At 45.1% G+C, this 15,320-nt stretch overlaps 1 protein-coding gene across 7 annotated transcripts in view; it reads right to left on the bottom strand.

The window, feature by feature from the left end:
• Positions 1-15,320, bottom strand: part of FHOD3 (formin homology 2 domain containing 3) — a gene marked incomplete at its 5' end in the record, with an annotated part of 495,578 nt that overhangs the window by 27,210 nt on the left and 453,048 nt on the right. For all 7 annotated transcript variants that reach the window (XM_079717563.1, XM_079717564.1, XM_079717565.1 and 4 more), the window contains 3 exons: positions 3,106-3,298; positions 8,966-9,156; positions 14,487-14,648. In XM_079717563.1, the coding sequence (XP_079573689.1) occupies positions 3,106-3,298; positions 8,966-9,156; positions 14,487-14,648 (546 nt within the window). The remainder of the gene's footprint in view (positions 1-3,105; positions 3,299-8,965; positions 9,157-14,486; positions 14,649-15,320) is intronic.

The raw sequence follows: 15,320 nt of genomic DNA, 5'->3' as shown, positions 1-15,320 counted from the left end.
TTCCAAGAGTGGAGTCTCTGTTTCCCCCAGTCCTGTCCAAGTCCTGCAATCAGATCCCTCTAGCTTTCAAAGTCTGATTCTCTAGGAATTCCTCCTCCCGTTGACGGACCCCCAGATTGGGAAGCCTGACATGGAGCTCAGAACCTTCACTCCAGTGGACTTCTGTGGTATAAGTTTCTCCAGTTTGTGTGTCACCCACCAAGCAGTTATGGGCTTTGATTTTATTGTGATTGTGCCCCTCCTACCATCTCATTGTGGCTTCTCCTTTGTCTTTGGATGTGGGGTATCTTTTTTTGTGCGTTCCAGTGTCTTCCTCTCAATGATTGTTCAGTAGTTAGTTGTGATTCTGGTGCTCTTGCAAGAGGGAGTGAGCGCACGTCCTTCTACTCTGCCATCTTCAACCTTAGAGCTTCTTTATTTCACCAGATGGCTGGCATTTTTTTGGCAATTAGCACACACGCAAGGTGCTGCACATACAAATCTCTAGCCCTCTTGATATCCCCCAGTCACTGGCATTTCATTTTCATAGAAAAGGAAGCGTGCGTTGGGAGAGATTAAGTCTCACCCAGGATGACCATGGTCCTTGGCTGGGCTGTGGGAATCCTTGGATCGGCTGTGGGAATCCTTGGATGGCCAGCCTGCATTCTCACCACCCATCTGGGGTGTGATGATGGCAGAAAAGGCCACACTTACCTTGTGCTGCCTTGTCTGTGTTACCATTTTGCCTGGAACTAGCTTGGGCCACAAGGAACAAGGAATGACTTAGTTTCTCACTGAACCTTACATGGCAGGGCTCCTGGATTATAAGAAAGGAAGCCTTCTGCATATTCAGAAACAGAGAAAGAAGAGGAAAGACAGGCACACAAAAGCAGATGTGGGGCTACAAATGTAGGGTCTTCAGATTTTACCCAGACTTCTCTGTCTTATAAAATAATGGTTTTTCTAAAGTCATCTCTGTTTAATTGCAACCATTTCCACCATAATTATTCAGCATCTATATTAAAAATGACTTACTACAGTTTTCTCTAAAAATCACTTCCAGCTCTAATGCTCAGGGGCTCCATGATTCTCTATTGCCTGGTTTTGTTTTCAGTGGTCTAAGTTGTGCATATATGTTGTTTTCTAACCAGATAATGACATCTTTGGGGTACAGGCTTGTCTGTTATTGCACTCACATCTTCCTAGGTGCCCTGTGCCGCTTGCTGGGTACACTATAGGCACCTAATTGAGAGTTGGAAAAACTTGAAGCTAAGTACTTTGCTTCGGGTGACAGTGTCCTAATCTTCCAGCAGATGGCAATCTTTCTACATGAATGGTGCCACTTGGACTGCTAAAAACAGGGACTACCTTGAGGATGAACCCTAAAAAAGCCTGCACTGTCCAGACTTTAATGAGAATTTAAGTATTTTTGAATCCAGTTCTAGAAACATTTACCCCTGTTTATAAATAGTAAGACTGAATATTTTCAGAGAAGGACAGAACTTAAAAATTAGTGGGATCTGTAAAAAATCTCAAGAATTTGGCAAGAAATTCTGGTGTGTTTTCATAACTATAAGCATATGCATATTGGTCTTGTATTTTTCACCCTGCAGTATGTTTCATTTCCACAAACATAAGCACTTCCCTTTTAAAACTTTTAAAAATAATACTTTGGAATGAAATGTGGCCTATAGTTTGCCCAAATGGATTCAGTTTGCTTCCTTAGTTGCTGTCCTCCAGGAAGCTAAAGATCCGATTGAACCCAGATTTCAGGAGAGGAGAGAGAAGACTCAGCTGATGGCACTGGCCTTCAGAACAGTCTGTAGAAAGGGTCCCTTCTGCAGAAAAGTGATCTGAGCACCCCCTAAGGGTCCAGAAAATTCCAAGGAAACACGGGATCAAGGGTGGGGTGAATGGTGAGGGGATTAGTCCCTGGTTCTCCTTAGAAATGCCTTAAAATGGTAACAAAATTGTAATGCATCCAAGAAAGTTACACCCTCAGGATCGTGGATAGTAACCATATGTCTTCTGTTTCTCCTACAGTGTGAACACCCGTCTGGCACAGAAGGCAGCCTCAGTGAGTTCTTAAGTGATTTTATTCCTCCCCGAAGAAATCTGCCTGACTTGGGTTCGGCAGGTTTGCAACCCCAGGATGATGCCACTCCCTATGGCTTACTCCTTTGCCTATCCAGTCCCTGGATCACTGAGAGGCAATGTGACGCTCAGATATATATAAAGATGGGCTAAGCTTCATAAAGGCACGTTAGAGAGGCATCTGCACTGTGTGTCTTTCTCTGTCTCTGGCATCCTCAATCATTGCTTTGCCTTCCACTTACAAAGCATCTCCCATCTGATGTTTTCCCACTGCACCCGTGGTGTGGGTGGGCTCAGGGCTGAAGGAGAAGAGATGGGGGAAGAGCCCAGGAGCAGGGGAGGCATGCAAGTGTGCAGGGGCCCCCCAAGGGGCTATTGGGAACTCCTGCTGAATGAATTCACTGTCCTCTGGGCTCTCCTTCCACCCTGATACCCTCGAACTCAAGGGACTGCCAAGAGCCCATCAGATTATGTCTTTGAGCAACCACATCAATTATTTCTCCATTCGGATGCCTAGAATGGGTGGTCCATGTGTCAGCTGATTGGTTACATAGTATCATTGTGATTATTAAAATCCTGAATCAATTCCCAAATCAGTACATTTGTCTTCCTATTATAAGTGCCGTTATCTTTTTTTTTTTTTTTTTTTGGCGGTACACGGGCCTCTTGTATTTTTTCTTCTCCTCTTCCATTCTATCCACATCGCAAAGGTTGAAAATGGAATCAAGCATTTAAAGTCGACAGCATCATACAACACACCAAGTTAATTAATTGTGTAGTGGGTTAAAGTTCCTCCACCAGCCACGCATCCTTAATTTATATCTTAGTTCTATGTTTTTGTTTTCTTTTTTTGGCTGTGCTGCACGGCATGCAGGATCTTAGTTCCCTGACCAGGGATTGAACCTGCGCCCCCTGCAGTGGAAGCGTGGAGTCTTAACCACTGGACCGCCATGGAAGCCCCTGTAGAGAGGTTTATGGTTGATCGGACTTTCAGAATAAATGAAATAAAGAAACTGGTTTCATGAAACTTACATCAGTGATCATCTTCCCTCGGGTCTTATTTCTCTCTCTGTGGTTGGCCCGTTTCTGTTTCTGCTGTAAAACTCTTTCCCTGGTGGTGCGATACTCCAGTGCAAACTCACTGATGATCCTGCAGAACTTGTTTATGTTCACTTCCCGAATCGCATAAGGTGGGTGACCCATAAAGAGCAGAAAGGAGTGGAACCTGCAGTGAAGAAACAATGGTGGCAAGGGCTTCAGGTTTAAGGAACAAAAATCAGTTGCCTGCAAACTTTCAGTAAAAAACCAATCAGCCAAAGACACTGCTCTTCATCCTTGGAGCTCTGAGGTTGAAGAATGAAAATGCAACCAGAAATCAAGTTCAACTCACTTTCTCACTGACAAAGGTGGTGGGATTTCAGGAGATTAATTACCTTTTCTCCGTGCTTATCTGTGTTTTAATGTCTTTTAAATCTGGCGTGTAAAACTTTTTTTTTTGATAAATTTATTTATTTACTTATTTTTGGCTACATTGGGTCTTCGTTACTGCGCACAGGCTTTCTCTAGTTGTAGTGAGTGCGGGCTACACTTCACTGCAGTGTGCGGGCTTCTCCTTGCAGTGGCTTCTCTTGTTGCGAAGCACAGGCTCTAGGTGCACGGGCTTCAGTATTTGTGGTTCGCGGGCTCTAGAGCACAGGCTCAGTAGTTGTGGCACACGGGCTTAGTTGCTCTGTGACATGTGGGATCTTCCTGGACCAGGGCTCGAACCTGTGTCCCCTGCATTCGCAGGCATTTTCTTAACCACTGCGCCACCAGGGAAGTCCCAAAACTGGTGTGTAACACTTTTATAAGAAAAATGATAAAGTACTATTTTAAGAAAAATATTGCATAGTTTCTAGGTCGTATGAAAACTGAATAAGGGATAAAGAAATGTTGCTTAGCAATTTTTTGGGAACCCACTTTAATGAATACGTGGAATTGACATGAACATATTTTGAATAACATGTTAATTCGTGATTTGTAAAAAGATGCTTAAATATTTTGAAATATTTTCTTGCAATATTATATGCAATCTTAATTTAATTCGGACACACCAAACAAGCAGCCCTAAATCAATTTATTTCTGCTATTTAGTATATAAATTAAAAATTACTGGATTCTATCTACTTAAAACTTTTGGAAAATAAATTAAATGAGCAAAGAATTTCCCAATTTTTAGTTATTAAGGAAATGAGAAAGAAGATAGTAGGAGACAGAGGATAATTTTTATGTTGAATAAACAGTATTATATAACTGATACCACTAATTGTATAAAAAACTTTTCTGATCACTCTTATTTGTACAGCTTGAATAGGGGTTTGGTTTATTTTTCAAATGAAGGACAGTGGCTTATTCTTTTTGTGAAAAATACTAAAGGAAAGCATATGACATGCATTTAAAGGGGGATAAAAAATGCTGTTTAAAACCAAAAATGCTAGCTAAAACTATAAAACTCAGAAGAAAACATAAAGTATAACTTTTCATGACTTTGGATTAGAAAATGATTTCTTAGATATGATACCAAAAGCATAAGCACCCAAAGAAAAAAAATAAACTGGACTTCATCAAAATTAAAAACTTTTGTGCTTCAAAGGATACTCTCAAGATTGAAAAGACAACCCAAAGAATGGGAGAAAATATTTGCAAATCATGTCTGATAAGGGGTTTGTATCCAGAATATATACATAAATCTTACTACTCAACACTAAAAAGACAAATAAAAATGGACAAAAGATTTGAGCAGACCTTTCCAAAAAGATTATTGGCAAATAGCTAATAAGTACATGAAAAGATGCTCAACACCATTAGTCATTAGGGGAATGCAAATCAAAACCACATTCAGACACCACCTCACAATCACTACAATGGCTGTAGTAAAAAAGACAGACAACAACAAGTGTTGGTGAGGATGTAGAGAAATTGAAACCCTCACACAGTACTGGTGGGAACACAAAATGGTTCAGCTGTGGTAGAAAAGATACAGTTCTAAAGAGTTAAACACAGAGTTAACCTATGACCTAGCGATTTCATTCCTATACATATACTCAAAAGAAATGAAACTATGTGTCCACACAAAACCTACACAAATTCCGTGGCAGCATTATTCACAATAGCCAAAAAGTGGAAATGACCCAAATGTCCATCAACAGATGAATAAACAATATGTGGTGTATCCGCACAAAACTGGCCCCGCTACCTCTCTGACCTCATTGCCTAGGACGCCAGACACACTTGACTCCAGGTGATTCCTTGAACAAGCCCACCTCAGGGCCTCAGGCCCCCAGTGTGGTGTGTAGGGGACCCTCGGGGGACACAGCTGAGAGCCTGCAGGGACTCTAAGGAGGGGCGGGGTGGCCACTCCACTGGGAGGACCACGGGCCCTAACAAGGCATCCAGTGCTAGCTCTTCCCTACGCCCAGAACATTCTTGCCACAGCTGCCTGGATGGCTCTCTTACCCCACAAGTCTCTGCAAATATCACCTCCTCAGAGAAGCCTCCCCTAACCGCCCTACATAAAACAGTATGTCCTTATCACTCCCTATCCCATTTACACTCTTTTCTTCCTGGCTCATATTACTACCTGACATTATATACTGGAGATATGGCATGATATTATATATATATTAGGATAGGACAGTGTACTATACACATGTATTGTCACTCATCACTACTCAAGATCTGTGTGTAAGAGGAATCATGGGAGGATCAATCAGCCCACAGCTGGGTCCTCTTTTATACATAAGTACTACGCAAGATTCCTTATCCTCTGCTTTCCAGAATGTTGTTTTTATCTAGAGGGGATCCAATCTTAAAATATAAGTTGGAGATATGATTCAAGTACAGTAAGTCCCCTACACACAAACCTTCAAGTTGCTAACTTTCAAAGATGCGAACATGCGTGCCAGCCCCTGTATGCAGGCTGTTGTACTGTACTATTGTACTTTTCAAGGTACTGTACTGTAGGATTAAAAGTGTTTTCTTTGTTTTTTGTGTTTGTTTTTTATGTATGTATTATTTGTGTGAAAAGTATTATAAGCCTATTACGGTACAGTACTATATAGCCGATTGTGTTAGTTGGGTACCTAGGCTAACTTTGTTGGACTTAACGAACAAACTGGACTTTAGGAATGCACACTCGGAATGGAACTCATTTGTATGTAGGGGACTTACTGTATATTTTTTGTAAACAGGGGAGTAATAAGCAGCAAGTAAAATTCACACCTGAAAAAAGATTCAGATGGACCTTTGAGAGGAAAGAAACTGTGGCATTCCTTCAGAAGAATAAAGTGGGTATGCCTTTAAGGGGGTAAAACGTTTAAGGGATTTTTGTTAGTTGAGTTTGTAACCTTAATAACACATGACAAGAAGGTCTTATGGTTACGGAGGGGCTGGTTCCCCTCATCGGTGCCGTGAGGCACAAGCCAAACATCTGTGATATGTTCCACCTTCCACCCTTTTCCTCATGTGTACCACTGACTAGGGTGTCTGGTCCAGAGGGGTGGATTTGGGGGCACCGGGAAGCCAGTGTGGGTGTTTGCTTGTTTTCCGCCTGTCTGTCCCCAAGGAATGCCAGGTCCTTGCTGTAGTTCTCCGTGCCTCCCAGGAAGGCATTTCTCCCCACTCTCACCTGGTCCCCTCTGCAGTGCCTGCCACGGTGTAACTGCAGCCCAGTGACTCCATGGGAATTGGCAAGTCAGTTTGTACATCCACAGAGTGGGACTGGCTGTCACTGCAGCAATGCAAAAGGGCAGGTTAATCTGCAGGTTTGGACATCCAGAACAAGATGTCCTTAGCCAGGCAACAGTTTGAAAGTCAGGTTTTGCCTAAAGAGAATTGTCTAAGTTCTTTTTTCTGCTCCTTTATTAAAAGGGGTCACTGGAGTCACTAAGGTGGGGGGTGGGGGCGTCAGACAGGAAAGGGAGTGGAAGCACCTGCCCCGTTAGCTCCATGACAGAGGGGAGCAAAGAAGGTGGGCGGCCAGATGGGTGTCCAATAATGAGCACCAGGGATCCAGGTCACACAAGAGCAACCAGCATCTGGGCAACCAGCTTACCAGGGAGAAAAGGACAATCAGAGCAAACACCATATGCATAACGTACATATTCACACATGCCATACACACACACACACACACACACACACACACACACACACACACACAAGCTTAAGGAACAGATATATCACCAAGCTGAGTCTTAAACTGTCTGGGATAAGATGGTTACTGTGACCAGGCATAATAGCTTTACAAGACTTTCATAAAACTGCTCCAGTTTCCTGCCATTCCAAATGGAAACTATTTGTTTATTTGAGTAGTTTTAAGTTGGAAATTGCTTGTATCATACAAAGCCTGGAGGGCCAAAGCAGCTTATACTCTCTGCCTCCCCTTTTTAGCCATGTTAAAAGCAGGGTGTACTTTGCTTGTAGTAAGAAATTTGACAAAATCTCTGATAAGATCCTCTTACCCAGAAGGCAGCTGTGAGGTCCAGATGAAGTACAGGGAGGGGGATTTACAGTTGAACAACTAAATTCCAAAAGTACTGAGTAATGGTTACTTGTCAACCTGGAGGGAAGATTCTGTTCCTTATTCCTATCCAGTCTAACATTTAAAGACTACCCTCACCACCCCCCGCCGAGAAAAGTCTGGATCAAGACCCAGGAGGTATGATCACCCAAATAGCATGTGACACAAGCTGAGAGAGGGCTCACAGGCAGACAAGAGAGTGAGGTTTTTTAAAAGTTCTGTATGGGTTCAAGAAAGGTGAAGGAAGGAAGGAAAGACAGAGTACGGAGTGGGGGGAAGAGAAAAAAAAAATGTGAAATGTACAGGGATAAATGAAAATACCACACATTTGTTTAAAAATAATAATAAAGTACTCAAGCACAAGAGTGGGAGTGGGCTTGAAGAGCAGTTCTCTGGGGAAAGCCTGTGGTTTAGATGACCCCAAGGGAGGGCTCCCTTAACAGAATTACAAGGAGGCCTGTTTCAGAGGGTCTGTTATCAGAGCACCTGCTCCAGGGGAACCCCAGCCTGTAGGCCTGACCATTTGCTCACCAAGGTGCAAGGCCCAGCACACAGCACGCAGACCCAGAGGCCAGGGTGAGGGACCTGCAATCATGTTCTGTGACAAGACAAAGGAGAAGAAAGTGGGGGATGCCTAGTAGGAAATGGCTTGACCTGGGGAGTTGGAAGACCTAGTCCTGGTGCTGCCACCACTTACATGGGAGACGGCCCTGGACAGCCATGGAGCTGTCCCAGACCCCAGCCAGCCTCCCTGTAGTCAGGCAAGGCCTGACACATCACTGCTGTGTTTCCCAGGGTCCTCATGGATCCTGGGACTTGAAGGAAGGCTGATCCAGAGGATGGACCCATGGTGGGACCCAGGCTGTCTCTAGGAGGGCTGCAGCACAGAGCAGCCGTCCAAGAATCGATGAAAGGTCTCAGAAGGCAGGCTGTGCTTGATAAGAGGAAGGAACCTTCCTAACAAGTCAAGCTGCCTTCCAAGGATGTGTACTTTCTGTAGGCAGAACTGTTCAGGCAGATGCAAAGATGCAGGGGCCGACTTGCCAGAGATCTTACAGATGCAATTCCTGATTGAGTACGATTTTTGGATGACAGCGTCTCTGAGATTCCTTCCCATCTCAAGATTCAACGGCATCATATTATTGGTGTGTGTGTGTGTGTTTGAGAAAATTTAAGTACTCATGAAACAAAAAAGTCCATCAAAGGTGTACTTGCTATGTACCAAGAATTTACAGGACGATGTTAGTAAATTTAACCTTCAGATCTTGGTTTGCAGAATATCTTCAACATGCCGTTTTACTGATGTTTGCATAAGCTCCTCAATCCACTCACCTGTTAATTATTCTTCTATGGACAATCTTTAAAATTATAATTCTCTCTGCACAGTCTTTTAGGAACTCTGACATTCGTTGTTTTAAAACTGGTTTCATTTCATGTTTTGCAATTGCCTTGAGGTGATCCCATGAAGCTTTGCATCGTCTCTCCATCTGACATAAATTATCCTGAAGTTGATCAAAGTCAACCTGAAAATCAGAGAGAGAACATTACAAATGCAATGAAATAACCGGACATCAACCTGACCCAGGAAACCGAACTGCCTCTGGGAAGAAACAAACATCAAAACCTAATTTACATCTTGAAATACAAACATATTTATGGCCTAAAGATTATCCACATGTCTTGACATCAAATTATTTAGTGATAAAACTTCTCTAAATGAGCTCCACACAAGTGTCACCTTTTTTTTTTTTTCCCGTATTTGGAAAGAAATCTTAAGAAAGTCTTTGGGAACTGTAAATTAAAACATGATATGAAGGAATCTAGTACAAGATGAACTGAGCAGATGTCTCATAAAATTTTTCAGAGCTCTCTTTTTCTTTAGATATTTCACTTGAGGTTGGAGGAATGCACCATAGTCCTACATGGATAGCCTTGATACGCTGGGGCCAGTTAAGGGGCAGCCAGAGCTTCTCTTCACCATGATCATTTTTACATTGTGTGACAAATTACTTTATTTAACCATTCATTCCCTCATTCAAACAACACTCAGGGAAACACTAGTGCATGCCAGTCCCCCTCCCAGGTATGAAGAAGACAAAGATCAATGCGGAAAGAGACCAACTTGCTATTCCCAAGGAGGCTCATAGTACAGACAGGTGGTCACCGAGCACTGAGGATGTACAGAACCCACCAGGCCTCTGTGTCTGGGTGAGTATCGGGGTGTGTGGTCCATCCCATCTGCCAGCAGATGCAAACCACTTGTGCAAAGAACAGATGTGACAGAACATTCACTTTGCTCTTCCGGGAAGTGGGACCAATTTGCATTGACTAAAGTGGACTGAGATGAAGCTTTCTAAAAGAATGCTTTGATAGAATTTCTAGACTAAAAATTATGGGAATCAGAGAGTTAGCCATGAAATAATACCCTTGAGGGTATTTAATGGAGGGAGATGTGAGATAGGGGAAAGAAACTGAAAAGACTAGGAGGGGAGGAAGAAATAGATAAACTGGTGAGCTGAAGGGAGGGGACTGAGGTAGATGGAGAGTGAGAGGTGGTGGGAAAGGGTGAGAGCCCGGCAAACAAAGGTCAGGAGGAGAAAGAGAAGGTGGGGAGAGGTAAGCCGCCATCACTCAGAGGCTGTGACTGTAGTCACCAGAGCAAGGTTTGGAGGCGAGTGCCCAAGGGGACTGGCTGGAGTGACCTCAGACCTCCAGCCCCACCCTGAGAAAGACAATGGAGGAGGCCAAGTCAACAAAAGCTGAATCCGTGAGAAGATCTGTCACCAGACAGGATGAAGGTATGCTGAGCATAGGAGATGCCCAAGGGGCCAGGCAAGACTTCACACGTCCTGGATTTCTTGGGTGCTATGGTGCCAAAATCAGAAGGCAAGTTTAGGCAGAGGCTGGGGATTCAGGTAAGCGGTGAGCACTGTGGAACTGTGAGAAAAATAATTTGCCTGAAAACAAAGGAATTCTGGATCCAGATTAGAAAAGCTCCATTTTCCTATGATACAATGGAGCTGAGAAAAAAATCTGGCATCTACCTGAAAGAAAAAGGAATGCAGGTTTCGAAAAGAAGGACTGAATATTTCAAAGAATGTCTAGAAAGGGTTCCAGATGGTCTGGGATTGACACATAATATCTAAGAGGTCTAGGAGGTTTGATGCCAATTTTAACAGGTCTAATCATAGCTTCGCCATCTGTCCTCATTTGCATCTAGCAGCAACCTTGATCCACAATATCTGTAATAACTTTAATAAGTGTAGTAACTTCAGTTCAGCTCAGAATGTATTGAGCAGCTTGGTACAGTCTAACCAGGTGACGCCTGTCCAGCACTGCAGTGGACACAGAGTGGTCGGGCAGATACCACGTTAGAGATGGTTTTCAGGGAAGAGAATCCACTGTGAGCCTTTAAAGGTAGTGGCAGAAAAAAGTGACCTCACTGCCAATGGAAACCAGGTGGAGAGCCTTTGACCAAAAGGTGTTTGAGGGTGGAGCTTAATGTAGCGTCTTTTGAGGAGAGCTAGAAGGCTGCCTCAGCTGGCTGCCTCCTGGGGCTGACGAAACCACCATGATCTGAGTCTTCACAGTTACTTCATGGCCTCAGATTCTGTAACTGGCCCCACTTCATGGGGGAGAAACTGTTGCACAGAAAGGTTAAGGAACTTGTGAGAGGCCACACAGCTGGTTAGTGGTAGAGTTGGGATTTGAACCCACATCTCTCTGGCTCCAGAGTCTAAGTTCTCAACCGTCATGCCTTAAGCCTAGGTTTGTCCCTAAAAAATTCCACCCCAGGGAGAGAGCTGGCCTGGCCTTCTGTTGTGAGAAGGAAGTCCTCACCAGGAAGCCCTCTCCTGAGGACTGCTCTACATGGGCCACCTTCCGTGTGTAGGAGGACATGGAACTGTGCTGTGAGGTAGTCAAGTCTTATCAAGTTAGTCTGGGGTGGAGCGGGCCAACTCAGGGACAAGAGCCGGGGCTGCAGAAGGGATGGGGTAGGGAAAACACACAGTATGAGTAGTCTGGTGCTTTAACAGCAAATTCTTTGACACTCAGCCCTTCAGAATGTAAAGCCTGAAGTCCTTCCCTTTGAATGTGAGCCAGCTTTAGTGACCTGGTTCTAATGAATAGAATGTAAAAGCTAGGTCATAAATGGGGAAGAGCTTCTGCCTGGGGCTCTTGTGTGCTCTGTCTCAGACCACATATTTGGGGAAAGGCCATCTGTGAAGTCATGAGGACATTCAAGGAGCCCTGGGAGAGCCTGACATGGGAAGGAACTGAGTCCTCTAAGAACTAACAGATGAGTGAGCCACCATGGGAAAAACTTCCCGGCCCCAGTCGAGCCTTCGATGACTGCAGCCTCAGTTGATGTGTGGACTGAAACCCCAGGAGAGAACGTGAGACAGAACCACTCATGAAATAATGTTTCCTGTTGCCAAAATTCATATGTTGAAGTCCCAACTCCCAGTAACTCAGAATGTGACCTAATCGGGAAATAGGGTCATTATAGATGTAATTAATTAAGTTAGGATGAGGTTGCAATGGAGTAGGGTGGATCCCAATCCAATATGACTGGTATCCTTATAAGAAGGGGAAATCTGGACATAGACACATAAGGAGAACACCATGTGAAGATGAAGGCAGAGATTGGGGTTATTTCCAGCAAACCACCAGAAGCCAGGAGACAGACATGGCACAGATTTCTCTCTCAAGAGAAACTGACCTGGCCAACACCTTGATCTCAGACTTCTGGCCTCCAGAACTGTGGAACAAATTATTTCTGTTTTTCTAAGCTACCTAGTTTGTGATACTTTGTTACAACAACCTTAGGAAACTAATACATTATCCTGAGCCACTAGCTTTTGGAGTGATTTGTCACACAGCTGTAGATAACTAATACATGCAGGTAAAAATGTAAGGAAGAAGAGCCTGCATGGTTACCTGCCTCCACTCCTGAAGCCATGGGGTCAAGTCAGTGATCACACTTCACTGTCGTTCTCTGAAAGCTAACGTGACTTGTCAGCACTCTGCACAAGCCTGTGAGTTACCCCGCCCCGCCCCTCTAGGAGCAGCCAGAGCTATGCCCACCTCCACTCATTTCCACCAGCCCCTGGTGGGACAGTTTTCTTCCAGATGCCAGAGTAGCCTGCTCTTCCGGGGTTGCAGTGATGACACCCAAAGTGACGCACCAGGGGACGGAATGAATGCAGCTGGGGCTGGGGGTCCTTGAAGCTGATTTTGTACCTGTCTACACATAAGAGCCCCTCAAAGCCCCCCAGAACTTTGGGAGTAAAGGCTAAGAAGTGGTGGTAGATGCCCTCTTGGCGTCCTGTTGTAAGTCACATGGACCTGGGTCAATAGTCAACCTTCGTAATTGCCGAGGTTAATGGGGAGAAGCTACCTGCAGTTCTGGCTTGTGCAGCCAGTCTTTAGGCAAGGAAAGGCCTGATACTGAGGGGGCCCAGGGCAGTCACTGGGGGCCAGCCTGGTGTCAGGGCCCCTAGGCCAGGGCGACTTTCATCAAAAGCAGGATCCACCCAGCGGAAGGCCCAAATGAAGGGGATCCAGAAGCCCTGTCTCAAGAATTACAGGCAGACTCTATCTCAAGAATTATTACTAATAAACTGTCTTCTGAGAAGGTGCTCATGGGGCACCTAGAAGACCCCCGTTGGGACACTCAGAAGGGCTTTTGGAACGCTGAAGTAATATTTCTAAAGACTTCAGAACAGTGCCTGGCACAGAGTGCATACAGAGAGATCGCCTGTGAAACAGAAAAGTCTGCCACTCTCAGAGCTGCAGGATCACTGGCCTTGCCTGTTTCTGCCTCAAGGCAGGGCCACCATCAGGCTGGCTCAGGGCGCCCAGCTCAGTGGACCTGGCTGGCCTGAGACAGGTGAAGGAGGGTCCCAGGCCCCAGGTCCCCACAAGCCAACTCTGTGGGAGAAGGCAGAGAGAGGGAAAGCGCCTTGAAGGGGAACCTAGCAAAGCCCTTTCCCCCCTCTGCCCACCACAGTCTCTCCTATGTTCATCGCTAGATTCCAACGTGTCTCAGAGCTAAACGTTGTTCTGCTTTCAGCTCCCCAGCCGGGTTGTATTTCTAGGAGTTTCTTCCACACTGACCTGGCGCTACTGAAGCCCATCTCTGTGAGTTCCCTGTTGCTTCCAAGACCCTTACATCTCCCAGTTCTATTGTGTTTGGGATCCCTCTGAGGTTGTTTGGTCCCAGGGATGCTCCTGCAGCGGGGGCAGCTGGCTATCCAGCTCTTACAACTAAACCATAAGCTCATGAAGATTTTAACTCTGCACTAAGTTTAAGAGCTTGCAGCTGAGGGGCCAATGCTCTATGCTGTTTATAGGCCTATAAAACTGTTCCCTCGGTGTAAGATCATAGGCATGGCCAATCTGTAGGGGTCAGGGAGCCAGGCGTGCCCTTAGTTTCCTGGCTCCACACCTCACTGCAGGGTCCTATGGAAGTCTGAGGAGGAGGCAAATTGCATCTTTTGCACATTTTTGCCCACCTAAAACCAGCTGGGTGATTTCACTGCTCTGGAGAAGCCAGCCTGGTGAGTAACGCAGCTGAACAGGGGAGGCCAGGGTTAGGACTGACTGGGATGGCAGGCTTGCTTCACATACCTCAGCAGGAAAGAATCTGACAGAGAACCAGAGATGGGAAAATGATCTCAAAAGTCCATTAGAAATGGCATGAGACGAGTTTTATTCACAAACTCTAGAGCAGGGGGTGCAAGCATTACTTGGGCGTTTTAGTTAACAGAGCCTGTGCTCCGCAGAGATGACTGATGCAGAGCCAGCCTCTGGGGACAGGCACGCCCGCTCTTCCGAGCCCCGGACATACCTTGGCTGACCTGGTGATGGCCCCAATCTCTGAGTACAGATCAGAGCTGTCCGGGAAGTTTTCCACCACCATGGTGCACACGTGGTGGAGAAGTGACTGCTTGTGCACGGTGTCTTTGACTTCTGGAACCTTCTCGAGGTAGCTTAACTCAAACGCTTTGGCCTGTTTGGGGAACATTAAATAAAAGACAGGAAGAACAAGTTTCACGCAGGTTCTCAGAAAGGCCCAAGTGGCTTTAGAATCAATGCTCTCTTGAAGGAGCCCAATGTTTAGTTCCTCTGTGAGTGAAGCATCTCAGGCCACACGCTCCATCATCCTTAGCTGATCACACATGGACCAGCCACCCTGAGAGCAAAATGAGCCTCCAGCCCTTTCCCACCACGCCCATCAGCCACGGACTATCCCAGGGCTCTGCTCCTAAATCAGGGTGCTGGGATGGGGTGAAGGGGGCGGGGTCTCTGCCATGTAGGTATCTACAACTTCCCTAATCCCTTCCCTGCTGCTTTTCTACTTCCTGGCCGAAGATAGGCCATTAAAACAAACAAAAAAAAGTTTGTTTATAATGTGTATGAGTACAAATATTTAAGTGATAAGCTCAGGGGAAAAAAGAGAAAAAGAAAAAAACAGAGTAGAAGAAAATAGCTCCAAAGTCCATTTTGGGAGGAGCCAAGCTTCACAAGGAATAAAGTGCTTATTCTTCTAAGTTTTCTTATTTATAGCAAGATACAGGCTTGAACAAATAGGCCCTGATATTTTAAGGACAAAACTTCTAGATTTTCACCAAAAAAACACAACAACTGTTTGTTCAATTGTGCTTTGGAGGACCAGAGGTAC

Source organism: Hyperoodon ampullatus (genome assembly GCF_949752795.1).
Source record: "Hyperoodon ampullatus genome assembly, chromosome: 13".
NCBI classification, from domain to species: Eukaryota; Metazoa; Chordata; class Mammalia; order Artiodactyla; family Ziphiidae; genus Hyperoodon; species Hyperoodon ampullatus.
Note: the sequence above shows the minus strand (reverse complement) of the source record. Positions and strands in the feature narration are given on the sequence as shown.